General features: G+C 39.3%; 1 protein-coding gene across 1 annotated transcript in view; it reads right to left on the bottom strand.

Moving 5' to 3' along the window:
* The window catches only part of LOC150088446 (UTP--glucose-1-phosphate uridylyltransferase-like), a 225,451-nt gene extending 212,357 nt beyond the window's left edge, over positions 1-13,094 (bottom strand). Inside the window, exon 1 of the mRNA XM_090370162.1 lies at positions 13,021-13,094. Coding sequence (XP_090226288.1) covers positions 13,021-13,094 — 74 coding nt within the window. The remainder of the gene's footprint in view (positions 1-13,020) is intronic.
* Between the last annotated feature and the right edge of the window lie 8,849 nt (positions 13,095-21,943).

The raw sequence follows: 21,943 nt of genomic DNA, 5'->3' as shown, positions 1-21,943 counted from the left end.
CGGTAAGGGTATCAAATCCACATGTTGAACAGGTTTTGCAGCTCCCACGAACGAAAAGTTTTTAATTATACTTAGCCACTTTATTGACTTAATTGTTAGATTAAATTATTTCTATTAGTAGCTTACAGACCTAGTCAAGCTCCATGATTTATTTTGAATTTAGATAGAGCGATTTGGAAAGTAAATAACACCTCGTGTCCGTAGATTAACCGTTCATAACTTGGCGCCATTGTTATACGATATGTGTGCACCTATCTGGATAGCGTAAGGTCTAACGGAAAACTAGATTGCGAGTATAGTAGTATCAATTAATCAGTAAAATTTATTAATCTTATTAAATTGAATTGTACGTTAACTAAATAAATATAGCAACCTAGTTTTTACAAACGTAACATCATAAATTAATACATATAAGTTGACAGGGGATAAGAAAGTCATATAACTTAAATCAGAGATAAAATTCGATACCGAAATACATATACAAGGTGTCTCAAAAATATTGGTACAAACGTTTAGGGGAGGTAGGTAACATCTAAAGGAATGTCAATCGCATAGGAACCCATAACTGGAAACGTCACGGAAAAGTAGTAGCAGAGGCACAAGAAGCAGAAATGACACAAGACAGTAATTAGTGGCAAACATTTATTCGACATAATATTAACAATGGAGTACGAGATGGACGCATTTCATAATGTTACAACAGATGCTCGACGGTTCCACCATGATACAGGATGCATGCGTGACACCGACGCAGCATGGATTGGCAGATACGGTCAAACACACCTGGAGTTTCTTTGACAGTAGCAGCAGTGCAGACGAGTCTCACCACAAGATCCAGTTCCGTCTACACAGGTGATTCATACACGATAGATTTGAGGATCCCACACAGAAAGAAATCAAGGCTTGATAAATCAGGTGAGCATGGGAGCATGGCAACGGGTCCACCACAGCCAATCCATCAATGCTCAAAACGCCTGTTCAAATGGTCATGAACACACCTTCCATAATGGGCAGGTGCCCCGTCATGTTGAAACCAAATGTTGCGTCTCATATTTGCTGGAACATCGTCAAGTAACCCTGGTAGAACGTGTTCAAGAAAGATCCGATATTTAGCGGAGTTCATGCGGGATGGTAACAGGTATGGGCCGACTAAGCAGTCACCGACCATACCTGCCCACACATTTATTGCGAAGCGATGTTGTGCCACATGGGGGTCCACACCGTGTGAGTTATCATGAGCACTGTGCTGATGAATAAGCCTTCCCGAGTGAAATAAGCCTCATCCGTGAACAAAACATAGGCTGGAAAATTCAAGTCTTGAACACTTTCTTGGAGAAACCACTGCGCAAAAGCCACACGTGCAGGATGATCTTGGGGGAACAGTAACTGAACCCTTTGGAGATGAAAGGGGTGCAGAGGCAACGGCACGTGTGCTGGTAGTAGGATTATTGTGGACGGCATTCAACACACTTTCTTCCATGGCGGGAGTTCGTGTCGAACATGGTTTTCCCGCACTACTCCTGTTACCTAAATGACCCATAATCGCACAAATTTTGATGCACACGCGCAAACAAACAGTGGTCCGGTACATGTCTGTCTGGGAAGCGTTCTCCATAAATTTGTTGAGCAGCTTGTCCATTGCCCTCTGCTAATCCATACACTAGGTGCATGTCTGCCAGCTCACAGTTCGTATATTGATGCATGCTCTTCATGCGGCGACTACTGCTTGAATGAGTAAACCAGAAATTTTCCCCTTCGCGAACTGATGAACAGATCTATCTACCGACTTACGGTGACGTTTCCAGTTATGGGGTCCTATGTGATTCACATTCCTTTAGATGTTATCTACCTCCCCTAAACATTTGTACCAATATTTTTGAGACACCCTGTGTATATATATATATAAATATATATATATAATATTTTTTTTTTAAGCAGTTTGATATTTTATTTTATAAGTTTAATTCAAAGAAGTCAATGTATTTAATTTGTATTTTGTATGTGAATATTTTTTATACATAAAATATTTTATAAAAATATGTTTATATTGTTTCTAGGGGGTTGAAAAATCCCTCCCTAGATTTTTGAATCTAGGGGAGGGATTTTTCATCACATTTGAATGCTAAGGATCTGGTCAATTTACACTAAGGTGACCATTCGATCCCGATTTTCAGGAACAGACCCCGAAACAAGACTTGTTTACCGGCTTATTTTTTCCCCGATTCTGTATTTCTTCCTTAAAGTAATAAAATAATGAATATGAGACCGGAGCCACGAGTTTGCTGTTAAAATTAACATTATTAAAATTCTGCTAATCTGGAAACAGTGTAACCGTACTGGGGATCCCCGAGGTCTCAACTCGAACATTCGGCCCTGGGTTGTGACCAGTGATGAACGAGACATCTAAGTGGTTTGATGACAGGTTTCTCGTAGGAGTATTTTTGTAGCGTTGAACACTTGTCTTTCTATTTACTACGTGTTTCACTGAGTCATTAAATAAAACAGTTATACAAGATTAAAACTGTAAGTTGCTTTGTATGTTTAAATTTTAAATTAATTATGTACTTGTAATTATGAGTTCAATTATTTATTCTTGCAGTTAACAATGAAAACACTTCAGTACAGTGCACTGTGTGCAATTCGCCAGCACAAGTGTAAAGTGTTCATTGTCTAACGGCCCAAGGGGTTTCCCCCATCTCCGTGTTGTGTACTCTGTTTGTGAAACACAGAACACTGTGAAGGCCAGAGATTTTAAAAAGTGTAAGGTACATGTTTATGTTGTGTAGTGTCATGTTATGTTGTTCCTCTGACCTTTTAGCCGTTGGGACCCTAGTGGGACCCCCCCTCTTACCCACACTTAGCCCCGAGGAGGCAGGTCAGGCATAGAGGGATCGCATTAGAAGTAAGTACTCTGGCAGGCCCTGCCACCCAATTTCCTAAGATTTCAGTGGCAAGGGCCTAAAAAAAATAAAATAATAATAATAATAAAATAAACAAATAAAAAAAAATAATAAATAAAAAAAAATATATATATATATATATATATATATATATATAATAAAATAATAAAAAATAAATAAATCAATTAATAAAAAATAATAATAAATAAATAAATAAATAAAAATATATATATATATATATATATAAATAATAATAAAAAAATAAATAAATAAAAAAAATATATATAAAAATAATAAAAAAAATAGTTGGAAAATCTTCCATGACAGACCACATGAAAGTACAAAACTGCACTGGAAGCAAAATCTCAGTCTTGATTAGTAACTATTATTGCAAACTTGAGCCATCAAAATCCGAATACGATTTAGCTATTCATGAAGTACCTTCATGAATAGCTAAATCGTATTCGGATACGATTTAGCTATTCATGGTATTCATGAAGGTACTTCATGAATACCATTTCATACCATTTGACACAATCAAAGTTTCCGACGCATGGACTGCACAACGAGTTTACAAAAGAATTTTTTCAGACGAAAAGTTTTCATACTCAAGAACAAAATGCGAGGCAATTGTAAAAAAATTATTTAACTCTTTGTCGCTGAAAGAAATGAAAAATTATGATTTTATGAAAGACGGTGATTTTGTCACCTTTTCTTCGAATCACAAATACTTAAAGTTACTACCAATAACTGTACGTTATTTTGATGGATACAACATTCATGCTCCGATCAATAATAACTTTTGTTGAAATATCAGGTGAAACAGCTCATGAAAACAATTGGGTAATACTGGACTTTAGTGTCGTGAGTCACGGTCAGCCATCCAGTCACCGCAGCTCGGAACTGTCGTGAATCGTATTTTGACGAGCAGTTCCGACTTGACTGAGCATGAGCAACACTCACTCTATCTCCCGGTTGCTGCTGTGTCTGCCAGCCTACATGCTGGGAATTGTCACGGAGCATGCGCGACACTCCGTATCTGCTGGTCCATATACTGTATTCTGACGGAGAAGTTCCGACTTCACTGAGCATGCGCGACACTAACTATATCTGCTTGTCTGTGCTGTGAATTGTCACGGAGCATGCGCGACACTCACTGTATCCTGGCAATGCACAACGTATGCGCAGTATTTTTTTTTTTTCGTTTTCAGAAAGAATAAAAACAATTTTCTGACTGCATAAAAGAATTTGATTTTAAACATGAAAGGGGCAAGGTATTCGTGTATTGATTGCTGCCTCCAGGGTTACCCCTATATACCGCTGTAGCATCTGTAGGTTATCTATAGCCGGCAAGTGTGTGTATGTAAGTATATATGTGTGTTGTGATGGTTGTAGTTAGTATTAGTATTAGTATTAGTAGTATTAGTATTAGTATTAGTAACGGCCGCATGGTGCAAGAAAGCCTATGGCTTATGCTGCACCAGCCAAAAAAAAAATAAAATAAAATAAAAAATAAATAAAAAAAAAAATAAATCCGAACAAAACAATGATAAAAACAAAAAAATAAAAATAAATAACTAAATAATAATAATTAATAAAATAAAAAATAAATAGAAAGGAAATTAAACCTATCATCCTATGTGCTTCCCTTACCCGAAAGTACTATCCAGATGACCTTTGAATTTCCCCAAACTCTCGGCCTCTACCACCCATGAAGGCAACTTATTCCAGTAATTTATAACTCGCTGGCTAAAATAGAACTTCCTGCAATCCAATCTAAACATTTCCCCCCGTAACTTGAATTTATGTCCCCTAGTTCTAGCATCATTTATAATCTTGAAAATTTCGTCCTCATTCATTTTACTGATGCCTCTCAGAGCCTTAAACACCTCAATCAAATCTCCTCTAAGGTGTCTAGTTTCCAAACTCTGCAACCCACATATTCGAAGTCTTTCTTCATAAGGACGCCCTTTTGCCGATCTCACCAGGCGAGTTACCCTTCTTTGCACCCTTTCAAGAAGCTCGATGTCTTTCTTCAGGTGCGGTCTCCATACTTGAACACAGTATTCCAAGTGTGGTCTAACATAGGCCTTATATAATGGGATTATCACGTCCCTATCTCTACTTGCAAAAGTTCGATAGATCATCGATAGGACACCATGGGCCTTCCTTGCAACCTGTTTACAATGCTCAGAGAATTTCATGTCTGACCGTATCGTAACACCCAAGTCCCTTTCCTCCAGTACTGGCTTTAGTTGAACTCCACCAAGTGAATAAGTTTTTTTGGGATTACTGTTTCCCAGGTGTAATACCTTACACTTTGTTGGATTAAAGCACAGCTGCCATTTTTCTGACCATTCCTGAAGTCTATCTAGGTCTCTCTGAAGAAGCTCAGCTTGACAGTGATCATTAACTACTCTCCCAATTTTAACATCATCTGCAAATTTAGACATCACGCCCTCTATCCCTTCATCAATGTCGTTTATGAAAATTAAAAACAACAGTGGTCCTAATACTGATAGTTTGCCGGCCCTGGAGTCTTAGCACCCGGGAGGCAGGGAGCAAGCTACCTGCGTCCCGACTCTCGTCCCTTGCCACGTGGAGGCGCTCCAGGAACTATCTAAATTACACTAAGTGGGATTCCACTTAGTGTAATTTAGTTATAATATTAATTTAGTTAATCCGGTTATAATAAATAAGGAATAGGGAGGAGAAAGTAGGAGAAAAGAAAGTAGAAGAAGAAAAGAGAGCAAAACACTCTCTCAGGAAAAAGAAGAAATAGGAAAGAGGAAAACACTAGTTGGAAAATCTAACAAGCGAGAGAGCTTGAAGAGGTAAAATTTTGAAGCCCGAAGGCTTGTAATTTTGAAAGAAAGATTCTCCTAGCCTGGAAGGAAGCCCAACCTGCACCGACAAGGGGAAAAAGAAAAATCTCAAGGAAAGAACATAGGTAATGTACAAGTGGCTATTAGACAGCCACTTAAAAGAATAAATTAAGATAAATAATAAATACTTATGTCACCGATATGAAACATAGCAGTAAACATATTAACAAATTACACTGCATAAGCAGAGAGTAAAATATACAATATTTACAAAATAAATAATTAAAATCTTAGCTGAAAAACTAGTCAACCAAGAAGTTAACAGAAATAGTCAACCAGAATAAATGCAGAAACATATATACAAAACACAAAGAGACAAGCAGAACTCACCCAAGGCAAAGATATGCCAAAGGCAAAACCAATAAATTCTGTACAAATAAATTAGTTAACCAAATCAAAAGCAATTCTAAATTTAAATCTAAGTATAACAAATCAAAATAATAAGTTAAGTATTAAACAATAATTAATAAATATGCAGAGAAAATGTCTCTGCACAAGTAATCTAATCTATATACATATGTACATAACCAGCAAGTGCAAAGCTGCTACCACAAGCTGCGAAAAACAAAACTTGTTTCAAATAACAAGACACGTAGTATTAACAATAATGCATAGGTAAGCATTAAAAAAAAAAAAAAAAAAAAAAAACTCTCAACCTGCAGGGCTGAACAAAAGCTAAAACTATACATTTCCACTGCAACTGGCAGTAGAAAAGAAAATAATAGCAAGACGGATGAGGAGAACAACGCCTCCAACCAGTCAGCCAACAAAGCAATTGGATCTGAGAGGGCGGGGAGAATCCATCCCACCCTCAGAACCAAAACCCATTTACAACTAAAAATGCTATATCAAGAACTATATGGTACTAGCAAAAACCCAACTGATTGCAGCTACAACCAGGCAGGAAAGAAAAATACAAAAAATAATCAGCCCCGCAGGAAAACAAAATTAAATCAAAACAAGCAGCAAGAGAAGCAGCCAGCAGTAAAACAGTCTAGAGAGGAAAATCATCTCACTCAACCAGAACAGCCAACTGAAGGTTGGATCTGAGGGAGCAGGGAGAGGTCCATCCCACTCCTCAGAGCCAAACAGACAACGCAAGAAGAGAAAAACTCTCTCTTCAACATAATAATGAGCTAACTACACAAGTAATGTACAATATAAACATTTAAGATTAACAACTGCTGATTCAAAAACACAATAAAATCAGTTACTCTCGATTCTGAGAGCAAACAGCAAATCAAACAAAAGCACCATGATATTAACAAGATAATTACAGTATTTACAAAATACATACAATTCACAGAAAATCATTTCAGGCAGCCCGGACAGAGTTCGAAGTGGGAGAGGGGAGGTCCATCTCTCCCACTCGGCCAGGCGAAACCTGAAACAAGTCTCCAGGAAAAGACGCAAAAACTCTGCGTCCAAAACACAAGGCAATTTAGGCAAGGAAGAAACTCCTCTCAAAAAAAAAAAAAAAGTGAATACAGTAATACATATAAATATTAAGAACAAATAACGAAATCAAGGTTATTCCTTGATAAAGCCGCTCTTCTCCGGAAGACACTATTAACAAAAGAAGATATGGAAGAAAGAGTCCTCCAACCCGACCAGGCGCCAAAAATCATCTAAATTATATACATTTGTACAGATAGACAATTGTTGTCTTAAATCCACATATAAATTACAGTGTAGGACAATATGTTCAATCGTCTCCTCAGAGCCACAAGAGCAGAGAGGAGAGGGGACAAGTCCAAATCTATACAAACGAGAATTAATTTCATGTCCAGTGATTAAGAAAGTGGGAAATAACCCAAGTTGAAGCCAGTTAAAATTTTTATCTTTAATAAAAACAAGAGGAAAGAAAGAGTATGTGACTCTGCCGAGAAAGGAATCATCCCAAGAGTGTTGCCACTCTTCCAAAGCAAGATTGGAAAGCCTGGCCAGATCAGCATTTGTAGAGTTCTCATAATTAATAGCAAAATCTCCCACCGAGGCAGGAGAGAGAGATTTCCTATGGTAAGACAAGAAATGCAATATAATTTCCAGGTAGATAGAGAGACGACCATTAATAACAAGCAGGGCATCAGTAGAAACAGTTCTACATGCCCTGCAAGTATACAGAAGGAAGGACCGCTGCACCTGCAGAAGGTATTTTTGGGCCAGTGAATTTAGAATTCTGAAGCCCCAAACGCCGGCACCATAGCAGACGATGGGGATGAAGAGACACTTGTAATAAAGACCAAGAGAAGATGACTTAAGATTCCAGAGGGAACGGGCAAGGCGCAACAGCCAGCCGGTAAGAGAACGGATTTTCTGCCAAAGGTACTCACAATGGGGAATGAAATATAAACGATCATCAATCACCACCCCAAGGTATTTATATTCACTTTCCAATTTAACAGCCTGGTCAAGAATTTTAACCCCAGGGGGACGATTACGATTCAGTAGGCCTTTCAGAACCTCTTTAGTTTTAGGGACTGAAATGGAAAGTTTATGGAAGGAACACCACATATGAAGATCATCCAAGATGCGGTTTGCTTTAATTTCCAATTCAAGACGAGAATTCCTAGGGACAAGCAAGGCAAGATCGTCGGCGTAGGCATTGTTGACAATATCATCATGAGGGGCATTTAGCCATCCATCAAGGACCACGTTCCAGCAAACCGGGCCAAGAACGGATCCCTGAGGACAACCTCTAGAAACCGGCGTCGTAACCGAGGAAACCACAAGGCTTCTATTATCGAAATAACTAGAAATTAGTTTGTAGATAGGACAGGAACCTCGGCCTCCCGAAACCTCGCCAGGACACTCTGCCACCATAAGGTGTCAAAGGCCCCTTTGAAGTCTACAAAGAGACCGAGAACGTATTTAGGAGATCCTCGAACAATGCCCAGGAGAAGATTAATTGCATCTGTAATTGATTTACCTTGCGTGAAACCAAATTGGGAAGAAGAACAAAGATTTTTTGAGTTATAGTAACCCTTGAAACGTGAACTTTTCCAACAACTTACCGAGAAAAGGAAGAAGGGAAATTGGACGATAAGAAGAAGAGTCAACTGGATTGCCAGGACTCTTGAGAAGGATTTTTAAGTTGGCAATTTTCCAGCGATCAGGGAAAACACCAAACCTAAGGCAAGAATTCATAAGGATAGAAATAAGGATAGGTTTTATTTTCCAGATTCTTTTAATCACAGAAACCTCCATGAGGTCCAGACCTGGACTTTTGCCAATAGTAAGGGTATTAATGGCAGAATCAAGTTCTATTAATATAGAAATTGATTCTGCCTATAAATTGAATAGAAACTGATCTATAGAAATTGAATAGAAATTAGTGAAGGGATGCTCAGACGAAAAGCCTTCAAACACAAGATGCTGTAATCTAAAAAGAGTTTGTTCATTGCTCTCAGGAACCGAAACGTCCCGGAGAAGCAATTATCCAAGATGGCATCAACAGATGCCGACCAAGTTAGAGTTTCAGTGGAATTTGGAACATGGATCAAGATCTGAGGAATATGTGGGTGGAGTTTAGAGGCAATGACTTTATAGGGTAAACCACAAGGATCTGATTGAATAGTTCTTTCCACGAGACGTGTCCAAGCCTGGGCCGTCTCCTCTCTAATACTGTTAAAATATCTGTTGCGAGCTGCCTTATAAGTCAGCAAGCCTGTTTACTTCAATTGGTGGCCTGTTATTCCTTTTAGCTCTATTAAGGTTTCGCCTGGTGGTCCTAAGATCTCTTCTAAGAGAGGAAAGACCATCAGACCACCAAGGAACAGAATTGATTCGACAAGATTTTTTAAGAAAACTAAGGTCAGAGACCTCAGTAATAATTCCAGTTATCTTTTCTTCCAGGGAATTTGGATCCAATTCAGAAAGATTAGAGATGAAATCCTCATTAACCAAACTCAAAAGATTAGAGTCGAAAATGCACCCTTAGTTTTATAGCGAGGGAAATCATGATTAACTCGAGAGGAAGAAGGCCTAACGGTGGTGACCAGGTCAAAAGTGATAGGGTGATGGTCACTGCTCGACCAAGAAGTACGAACCGACCAATTATTTATACCGAAAGAAAAAGCGCGATTTGAAAGTGTGATGTCAATGTAAGATTGACCCTGCGAACTGGAAAAAGTTGGAGGATGACCCCGGACATTATGGACAATTAAGTTTTTTGCAACGATGAAATCCTCAAGGAGATCACCCTTGGAGCTAGAAGTAGCGCTTCCCCAAAGGGGAGAAGAAGCATTATAATCCGTCAAAATGATTAACGGAAGACCAGAAAGTCTGGTTAACAAGAGTTCCAGGTAATTTAAGAACGGTTCAATAGGCTGTGCATACTGCGAACATCGCATGTACAAAGAGACGGCATAAATCCTACCGGAGGAACCCTCAAGACAGGTGCAAGCAGCAAACTTGGAGCAGAGACTATTGATCTTAGTAACCGTGATCAGAGGGTCCACGATGACCAGAGCAGCCCAAACCCTAGTCACCGCATTGCCTCCAACCCCAGATGTATGAAGGATAGATTGAACTAACTAAGATTGAGAGGGCAAGTCCTTAATCACACCTTTATAGGAATATGGCTCTTGGAGAGCCAAAACAGAAAATTTATGTAAAGAAATTAAACTAGATACATCATTAATAACAGATAAACTTCGCTGACAATTTAATTAAAGGAAATTTACACTCATATTTACAACTGTAGTATGGGTACTATTCATAAGATGTCCTGAACCTCACCTGGTCTTGGGCCCTGAGAATGAAAGTAGACAGCTATAAAACTATAAAGGAAATAAGTAATTATTGTTAATTTTTAATTATTATTTTCAGAGCCCCCAGTGGAATTCCACACCGTCCGCCATCCCCGCTGGTAGATGAGCCAGGCTGTCCACGGTACTCTGGCTGCTCTCCGTCAGGAAAAAAAAAAAAAAAAAACAGACAGCATTAGTGAGGGAGATAGCTGAAAGATGGGGGTAAAAAAGGAAGGAGGAGGAAGCAGAAAGCAAAAAAAAAGAAAAGAATGATGATATCTAGCTCAGGACCCTGGGTTTGCCATGCCCATATGTGAGCCCTGGGGAATTCTTTGGCTTCCACTAAACTTGTGTGTCGTAAGTGTTTTTTAAATAGTAAAAAGAAATGAAAGTGAGATGAAAAAGGAAAAAAAGCGAGATGAAAAGTGTTCCGTGACTAAAAAAGTTTGAGAAACGTTGTCCTAATCAGTTCCACAAGCTCCTGATCAACTGAAATATTTTGAAAGGGCTGGGCATAATTCCTTTCTTGGAACGGAGCCTTTTCTAAATTGATGAAGGCAAAGAAGGTATCGTTATTCTTTGCTCTTCTTTTTTTCACTAGACTAGGGAAAAACAGCATTGCGTTAATTCAAACGTTTAAAGCGAAGTTTCGACGCCTTTTTACCCACATCTTTCAGATATCTCCCTGAATAATGCTTTTTTTTTTTTTTTTTTTTGTTCTCCGTCAGGAAGCTCAGGCTATCCCTGACGGAGCTACCCTTTTTCGGGCCCGGAGGCAACGAACATGTTCAGGCCCCTACTTAATTAATGAAAATTGCAAAAAGAGGAGACAGCCAAAGAAGCCGGGCCCGGAGGCAATTGCCTTGCCTGCCTACATGGTAGCTACGCCACTGCTGTATACCCATTAAATTTAAGTACAAAGTACGAATTTAAGTATAAAGTTATTATAAGTGTTTTTTTCCCTCAGAAGGACCTTATAACAGAAAGGTAAGTCTCGCCCACAGGACCTTACGATTGAAAGGAAAGTGTCTTTTACGTTAATTGGTAACTGTGCGATGTGTACAAATTATTACAAATAATCACAAAATATACTGATATTATTATTTTCAGGCAAAACAAAACATATTACCTGAAAATAATAATTAAAAATTAACAATTTTTAAAATCAAATTCTTTTATGTAGTCAGAAAAAATGTTTTTTATTCTTTCTGAAAACGAAAAAAAAAAATAAATAAATACTGCGCGTACATTGCCAGGATACAGTGAGTGTTGCGCATGCTCTGTGACAATTCGCAGCACAGACCAGCAGATATAATTAGTGTCACGCATGCTCAGTGAAGTCGGAACTTCTCCGTCAGAATATACGGCCTGGCAGATACGGAGAGTGTCGCGCATGCTCCGTGACAATTCCCAGCTCGTAGACTGGCAGACACAGCAGAAACCGGGAGTGTTGCGCGTGCTCAGTCAAGTGGGAACTGCCCGTCATAATACGATTCACGACAGTTCCGAGCTGCGGTGACTGGACGGCTGACCGTGACTCACGACACTAAAGTGCAGGATTACCAACAATTGCATCTTATGAGTTGGATAATAAAGTAATCGGACTTTCATTCCGATAACACGAACAAACTTTGGAGGTTTACTAAGAAGAGACAAAGAAAATGCTATAATTAAACTTAAAACCCAATTAAACAGAAACATAATTGGTCTTGGCTGTAATGCACATATTGTACATAATTGTGCTAAGACAGCTTTTGATTCAACGACCATTGATATTGAAGTATTAATACGAAAATATTTCGGTATTTCCATATATATACACGGTTCGAGTAGAAGCTTAAAAGATTTTTTTGTGATTTCGTTGGTCAGGAATACAAACAAATATTGGGTTATGCTAATGTGAGGTGATTGTTATTATTTCCAGCCTTAGAAAGGATGCTTAAATTTTACCCGGCACCGAAGTCCTTTTTTATGTCAGAAAACCAATGTTCAAAAGTGCTGAAACAATTTTTTGACAGAAATGACACAGAACAGTGGATTAGCTTTGCTCATTCCCAAGCTTCTCTTTTTCATGATACAATCAAGATGCTTGACGGCAAGGAAAAGTGCACTAAGGAATCGGCGTTAGTTGTAAAAAATCTATGGTCAAAACTGGAGAGACAACGAGATGAAAATTTTATTCCACACATAGTGAAGAAACAATTAATAGATTTAGAGGATGATGGCAAATTGACAATGTAATCTTATTTTGAAACATCAAAAGAATTTTATGATACGGCTTTATCTTATTTAAAAGCTTGTAACAAAAACAATGAAGATGGATGGATGTTGTTAGTCTTGTGATGTGCCTCCCTGGAAGCAACGCTCTTGTTGAAACAGTGATTTCTTGCAAGGAATCTTTATTGGATTTCTTGGAATCTTTTTTTTTTCTGGTTATATTATCCTACGTCACAGAGTCAGGGTCGCCCAAAAATGCGCATTTACGCTCTCACATTACCTTTTTTGGTAACCGTCCCATGGTCATCTCGGTATCCTGACTTCACTGCAGCCATCAACATCTTTAAGAACCTCTGTTGACGTGAGAACCAGGGACTCTTGCTTTCCTTCCACCCACGCTATTACACTGACGTGCAAAATTTAAGGACCAGTCAGGTTTACACCTGTAGCTTCCCATAGGAGCTGCCTGGATATGGGAAAAGCATTTCAAAGGAACCTCGTGAGGTACAGAAATGATGAAGGAAACAACACCGACATAGCAATTGAAACAAAACGGTACAGAGGGACATTATTCAAAAATGGCAACATAGCACTGGCTGCCATGATATAGATGCATCACTGCCAAAGATGGAACAAAGGGAAGAGGTGGCCCTCGGTAGGAGATATGGCCACTCCTAATGTCGATGCAGGCTTTGCACCGGCTGTCCATACTTAGAACGATGTTGATAAATTCTTGCGGTAACATCGTCCATTCCTCTGTCAGCGCCATCTTCAGCTGTACATTTTCTGGTGGGTGTGGACATCCCGCTAGGCGTCTCCCCAGAGCGTCCCATATGTGTGCGATGGGATTTAGAGCAAGAGAACCGGGCAGGCCAATCCATACGAACAATGTCCTCGCTTTCCAAAAGCATATCAACAGCTGCTGTGCGAGTTGTGGCTTTATCATCCATAAACACGAACTGGAGCCAATGGCACCTCGGAACAGACGCACATGAGGAAGGATTACCTCAGTACAGTAGCGTGCACCGATTACAGTACCGCCTTCCAGTATCTAGAGTTGTGTACATCCATCCAACGCCTCCCCAGACGAGAACACCTCTACCGCCAAATCGATCCCTTTCAGTGATGTTTGTGGGGTGATATCGTATGCCAATCTCTGTGTGTCAACCAGAATCGCTGCTGAGACTGAATCTACTCTCATTACCAAAGAATACCTTAAGTAAAGATTTTGTGGTTGTAACGTTTATAAATAGTGTTGGTCCTTAAGTTTTGCACACCAGTGTAGTTCCTTTTGAGTAACCCCTGCTCGTGGTTATCGCAATCCTCAGCTCTCTATTGGCTGGTCTGTGCTTTTTCAGAGCTAGCATGTCTTTGCTATACCTCCATAGGTTGCGGGGCGGCACGTGGCAACGAGTTAGGTCGTGAAGTTTCGCTATCCCCGTACATCCACACTTTCTCCCTGTAAATGGGATTCTCTTCTCTTATTTTATTTTATTAAACACTCTGGGTTCCACATGAGTATAGTTTTGTAATTTATCCTAAATATCCCAAGGTACTGTATCAGTAATTTAGTAATTAATTAGATTTCTCTGATAATCGGGAGATGCGAAAATTCTCAGTCTAACAGAATTTGGAGGGGGGGAGGGCATATAAATAAAAAACTAATAAATAACATTTTCAATTTCATTTTATTGTGACAACAAAACAAACAAATTATATGACAAGAATTAAATATAGAATTTAATCAAAATCGATAAAATCTTTTTGAAAAAAAACGTAATTTTCAAATTAATATTGAAGTAAAGTTCATTGACCTAGGCAGGTAGAAATATTTGGGAAAAACAGCAATGAGTTTTTGAAACAGTGATTTTGGGGGCCCTCTGATCGGGACCACTAGCGTTGGTACCCTTTTTCGGGCCCGGAGGCAAAGAACATGTTCGGGCAGGGGTCCGAACATGTTCCTACTTAATTAATGAAAATTGCGAAAACAGGAGACAGCCAAAGACGCCGGGACTGGAGGCAATTGCCTTGCCTGCCTACATGGTAGCTACGCCACTGATCGGGACCTTAGATGTCTTTTTTTGCCTATAGGATAACGTGCAACTGGTTAAGAAACACTGACCTCGTTAAGCAAACAGAATTAAATCAGTGTTATAAAAATAAAAACTGTCTGTAACTGTGAATAAGGTTTTAGATGGAATGGCTAAACTGGTGTCAAACTCAAAGGAGTTGACGGGCAGAACCAGCACTACTGGTTCTGCCCGTCAACTGGTTCTGCCCGTAGGAGTTTACGTTCCCTGGTTTCTAAAGTGAAAACTTCGGTAGCCCCTCTTTTGCGTAGCCGACTGATATACCGCGTAACTTGCAAAGATTGTGGCAATTGCTACACATGATCGAGAGCTCGAGAGGCCTTCAAGACCGCCTTAAGGAGCACGTTAGATCAATTTGCCTTGGTGACACTAACCACTCCGCAATCGCGGAATATTTCTGGTCAACCCACCATGACCTTAACCCTAAACGCCATTAAGAAGTGATCGACCAATCCCGACATTTCCGCACAGCCTCTGGCTAGAGTCGCCCAACATATCATGCAATTTAAGAACCATGAATCGCTGCAAGAGCAGGAGGCTACACCCTATCTTTGAAACAACCGTTTTGAAGCTGGATAAACGCTGGCAGCAAATCCACAGAAGTTTGTGCACCAACAATGAGCGCCATTCTAGTAGTTGAATGTTCAATCTCGCGGCCATGCACTCATTACAGCGCGCACAACTCTATCTAACGTCATTATTATTTTCTCTAACGTCATTATTCCGTTAGAATCTGCATATTGCTGATAAAGGGGTCCACTTTACCCTGAAATCTACATTCTTGTCATTTGTCATTAAATTTATTACTGGATATATACAGTATCATTAATCTCCTAACTCAAGAAGAATTGTTTTTTGTGCAGCAGCAGCAGCATCACACTTAAGTATGAAACTACTGAAACATTTGCTAAATAATTTAGCGCATTTTACCTGAACACGAATACACGCTCTCCTCACCTGAAATGCATATAATTTATGAGTTATATTGTAATAAGATTTCGGTTAACCTGCTCAATTACAACCATTTACCGTTACTTTCAAAGTTTCATACAATAACACCATGACTATGTAACAGTCATGTTATTTTACACCGCTAAATTATTGACTACAGTATAAACGCGGCCTTAAATATATATATATATATACCCATATTTTTTGAGAACCACACGTTGGTAATGCAAACAATTTAAAAAGAAAATAAATATAGGGAATAATAATAAAAAGTATCGAAATGAACTTTTTCTCTGAAACTTAGGTCATGTCTAAAAGCCGACAACCTATTTATCAAGGATATTTAATTAAGAAACTAATACTGGATTGCATTTCACCAGACATTCTAATATGATAATCAGATGTTCGGAGTTATAGAACTTTCAGAACAACACATCGATTAAAAAATATATAAATATATATCGAAAATATTTAATATTTGTAATAATTAGTTGCTATGCTTGGTTCATATCTATGTAAAATACTTACTTCATTTTAATACCTGATAACACAGAATAGTAAGATATCTACTACTATGTGCCTGATAACTTCCTACAAATACTTTCATTCTGCCTTCCGATCGAATATTACCGATTGAGGGAGCTCTATTTGTCTAACAATGCCAAATAGTTATGCATTGCTCGATCCTGTATTAAATCGAAATAAAATAATAACTAAATATTATTTACTTATTATTAAATCAGTTTATTTCACATATGTCGGATCATCCACTCGCTTTAAAAACAACATAGGAACAATATTTAAATATAATATGAGTACGTATATAGGGCAGGATCAAAGTATATTTCGTCTATCGGCCACGTTGACTGATGGCGCTCCCTCCCGCAGATGGGAAAAATATTTTCATAATGATTAATTTTACCAATTTCCGTCAAGGTTTAGGGGGAGTTGGAGCTCCTAGGACAGTGCTTACGCAGTCTTACCTTAAAGCTGGCCCTATATGTATATCAATATGTCAAAAACAGATAAGCATATAATGGACAAGTCTTTTCTATCCCATGTCTCAATTAAAATCCTGTGAAAGTTATGGATACAGGGGCTGATTGGGCAACTGTAAAGTTCCTGCTTGTGTCCCTCTACCAATGGGTCGAGGTATAGCCGGTAGGAACACAATAGACATGCCGGTAAACCAGAGCGGACTTACATATTCAATTGGTCTTGCTGCTAGGCCCAAAGCAGCAAGGCCAATTGAATATGTAATCGCACAAATTTTAAAATTCATATCCTACTTTTTATTAATTTGTGATAAAATCTTGGTAAAAAAGACAAATTTATTACGGTTGTTCTTATTTTAGGTATTTTTAATGCATTAGCTGTTTTGGTCATAGAGTTACACTTCATACAGTTTTTAGTTTATTATTATATTTTAAGCATATGCGTTCTCCACAGCTTAACATTTTAACTAATCTGTATGTGTTTACAGGCCGATTTGTACTTTATGGAGGATTAAATTCTGAAGCTTTTGTATTACTTTATAAAGAAATTTTTAAAATATGTATTTTTCAATTACAGTACTAATCAAATTACTAATTACGGAAACATGAAATTGCAAACCATAAATTCTAAAGATAGGTCATGTAAAAACCAAATTCAACTGAAAAATGCCTCGATAGATCTACTAAAGTGGCTGGAAGACTTGACTATTACAATCGATACATAGAATAAAGGGCACTGATTACAGTTGATCATACTAAAAGTAACATTTTGAAAAAATCCGTACAAAAACATTTAAATTCTTTGATATTAGGTTTAAAATAAATAAATGAATAATTGACTTGGATATCATACACTGCTGTGCAAAATTTAAGGGCCAGTCCGGTTTTCACCATTAGCTTCTCATAGGAGTGGCCTGGACATGGGATAAACATACCAAAGGAACCTCGTGAGGTACAGAAATGATGAAGAAAACAACACCAACACAACAATGGAAACAAAACGGTATAGGGGGACTTTATTCAAAAATGGCAACTTACCACTGGCTGCCATAATGCAGATGCACCACTGCCAAAGATGGAACAAAGGGAAGAGGTGGTCCACAGTAGGAGATATGGCCACCCCTTATGTCGATGCAGGCTTTGAACCGCCTGTCCATACATAGAACAATGTTATTGATAAGTTCTTGCGGTAACATCGTTCATTCCTCTTTCAGAGCCATCTTCAGCTGGTGAACATTTTCTGGTGGGTGTGGACGTGCCGGTAGGCGTCTCCTCAGAGCGTCCCATATGTATTCGATGGGATTTAGATAGAGTGAAACGGGCAGGCCAATCCACACGAACAATTTCCTCACTTTCCAAAAGCATATCAACAGCTGCAGTGCGAAGGGGTATGGTGTTATCTTCCATAAACACGAACTCGGAGCCAATGAAGCCTCGGAACAGAGGCACATGGGGAAGGATTACCTCAGTAGAGTAGGGTGCACCGATTACAGTACCGCATTCCAATATCTGGAGTCGTGTACCTCGATCTAAGATAAAGCCTCGACCGCCAGACGAGAACACCTTGCTTACAATATCGATCCCTTTCAGTGATGTTTGCGGGGTGATACCGTGTGCCAAACTCTCACAAGATTAGCTGACGTCCAGAATCGCTGCTGAGACTGAATCTACTCTTATTTGAAAAGAGTACCTTAAGTAAAGATTTTGTGGTTGTAACCTTTAGAAATAGTGTTGGTGCTTAAGTTTTGCACACCAATATATGAAAATATATTTGGTACTGTGTTAAAGTCATCCAAATTTCATGATTAATCTTCGAATCACTTTTAAGTCAGGAAGAATATATATATATATATATATATATATATTCCATTTTGATAGACACTCAGCGAATTAGGCATATTGTTTTTGAAAACCCGTCATTTCACGCTTTTCTGATTTATTAGTGTATTTTTTCTAATATCCTTCTTTGAATGCCTGCTATTGGTAATTATACATTTAGGATCAAATCCAGGCGACTATCCTTCTGTACCAAGTTTAACAAAATGAAATCTGTTAGTAATGGCCACTAATTGTCATTTAACTCCGTTATCAGGGACTCACATCTGGTGAGTAGGGGCTTACACACCCAGGTTCCAGAGTTGGATATCATCATTCTCCTCTCTCTCTCTCTCTCTCTCTCTCTCTCTCTCTCTCTCTCTCTCTCTCTCTCTCTCTCTCTCTCTCAGGGTAGCTCGGAAATTTTTTTTTTTTTTTGGCTGGTCAAGCATAAGCCTCAGGCATCCTTGCACCATATGGCTAATAGTAATATTTGCTCTTATAATATTTCTCCCAATCAGGGAAAAATAATCTAAGTGCAACAACAATAATAATAATAAAAGAATGACCATCATCACGAAGAACATAACAGCTTCTGCCATCTTGGGAAAAATCAAGCAGTATGTCAGCGATCAAATACAAAGCACAAAGAATATGGTCAGTAGGGAACCAGAGGAGGAACAGCTAGAAGAAATACAATCCAGAGTAGCTGAAGTGGAAAGAGACGAAGTCATGATATCCAGAATAGAAGACGAGTGGAAGAAGACCCTAACAGAATTCGGAGGAATGTACCCCACAAGAACCCACGTGATAAATAAGCAGAGGCCAAATAAAATCCTGTGGAGTAACAGGCCACCTCAATATCGGCAAATAATGCCACATTACTTTGACAACAATGGTGCAACGCTGGAGGCTATCCACACAGCCGTATACTGTGCTGCCATAGCAGCTACCAGGATTAATGGAAAAGAAACGAGAGACCAGCAGCAGAAGAACCGAAAACAGAAGGAATCGCCAGATTGGGAAAGAAGAATTCAGAAGAAGATAGAAGAATTAAGAGTAAAGATAGGTCAGTTGAACCAGTGCCAACAGGGTAATAGAAATAAGAAATTGAGTGGAAAGGTGAAGAACATCCTCAAGAGAGATAGCATCCACTGCAAACATGATACCAGAAATCAGAGAATACGAGAATACTTGGACACACTGAAGCAGAACCGCCTCGCACTCAGCAAGAGACTACACCGATACAAAGAGAGCTCCCAGAGGAAAATAAACAACCAAACTTTCGATGAGGAACTAAGAGCCTTCTACAGGAAACTGGGAGAAGATGAGAAAGCAGGAAACGGACCACTCGAGAAAAAGACGATCGAGGAGTTCTGGGGAAATATCTGGAGCAGTCAAGTAACATAACAGCAGAGCACCCTGGATAGAAGTAGAACGGAAGAAAACCAAGGACATATAAGAGATGAGAGAGTGGGAAATTCGAGAAGAAGAAGTAAAAGAGTCGGCACGTGGATACAATCCCAATGTTTCTCACTGAAGGAGTCACGTATCTGAAGCCTAAAGACAAAGATAAAAGAAACCCAGCGAAATACAGGCCAATCACCTGTCTCCCAACGATGGACAAGATCCTGACCAGCTGCATAACCAAGAAGATATCAGACCAAATTGTCAGAACATAATGGCCAAAGAGAATAAAGGATGCAAGCGGAAGATCAAAGGATGGAAGGAGCAATTAACCGTAGGGTAAGCGTACAAGAAGCACCGCAACCTATACATAGGCCTTCAACTCCTTACCTCATTGCTGGCTAATAGAGACACTGAAGATCTACAAGGTCAATCTGATAGTGACAAACTTCCTAGGAGCAACAATGACGAAATGGAGTACCACCATTAAGGTCGAGAACATCGCAACCAGGCCAATCCCCATCAGAAGAGGAATCTTTCAGGGAGATGCTCTGAGCCCACTGTGGTTCTGTCTAGCACTCAACCTGCTATCAACCATGCTTAACAGCAGCAAGTATGGATATAACCTCAAAGAAGAAAGAAAGAACCTGTACACCCTCACCCACCTGATGTACATGGATGACATCAAGCCCTACGCGTCAACCGAGAAGCAACTCCAGATCACCTAAGGATTCAGCAAGGACATCAGGATGGAACTTGGTCCAGACAAATGCATGACCCATGCACTGCATCAGGCAAAATTAGTCGGCCGAAACTACCAGTTGCTGACTGGTAACGAGATCGAAGCTATGACAGAAGGAGAGACCAAAAATACCTAGGGATGATGCAGGTTCAGCAGATAGATCACAAGGAAATCAAGAAAAATATCATCAGATTCAGAAGCCAGCTGAAACCAAAATTGAACGAAGGGAACACAGTTAAAGCCATAAACACATATGCAGCTCCAATAATAACATACACATTCGGGGTCATAGATTGGACTAACATCGAATTAGAGGATATCATGTGAAAGACAAGGACAATGACGAACAAGAGCCGCCAGCATCATCCAAAGTCAGCAGTGGAGAGACTAACAATAACTCAGAAAGACGGAGGAAGGAGCCTGATAGACTTGACAGAGCAACACAAAGCAGCGATAGTTAACTTGAAGGATTACTTCGAGAACTACACAGCATCGCTCCACCAGGCCATAAGGAATATAGATAAGTGGTATGCCCCACTCAACCTAAGCGAGGAGGCCCCCAGACAGCACAAGAAACGAAGCTAGAAAGATGGGTAAAGAAGATACTCCATGGCAGTCACTACTTTATCCAACAAGATCACATCGATAACATTGATTTCAATGCATGGCTCACAAGCAGGCCGCTCTTTCCCGAGATTGAAGGATTCATGCTGGTCATCCAAGACCAGATAATCAATACCAGAAACTATAGAAAGTAGATCGCAAAGGAGCACTGAATGTCAGATGACACATAGCCTCCGAAACGATCCAACATATCACAGGGGATGCAAGGTGATCACCCAGACTGAGTACGCTCGTAGACACGACTCTGCAGCCAGAGTGAGAGTTCCTCGACCAATAGTAACACTAGACATTACAACTATCCTGTTTACTTGGTAGCAGTACCCGTCACGGAGTGGAATCCCAATCAGGGAGATATAATATAAGAGCAACAATAATAATGATAATAAATACAGAAAAGAACAATGAGCCCAACAACGATCCCCGGAGGAGTAGTCCATGAAAAGCACTCTCCAATGATTACCAATCTCTGTCATTTCAATCGCAACCATCCCTTTATCCATAGCAGCAACTCGCCCTTAATGCCACACTACAACAATTTGTAGAACAGTCTTTTTAAGACCAAGAGA

This window comes from Mastigoproctus giganteus, chromosome 3, assembly GCF_048544385.1.
Source record: "Mastigoproctus giganteus isolate SK-2022 chromosome 3, ASM4854438v1, whole genome shotgun sequence".
Taxonomy (NCBI): Eukaryota; Metazoa; Arthropoda; class Arachnida; order Uropygi; family Thelyphonidae; genus Mastigoproctus; species Mastigoproctus giganteus.
Note: the sequence above shows the minus strand (reverse complement) of the source record. Positions and strands in the feature narration are given on the sequence as shown.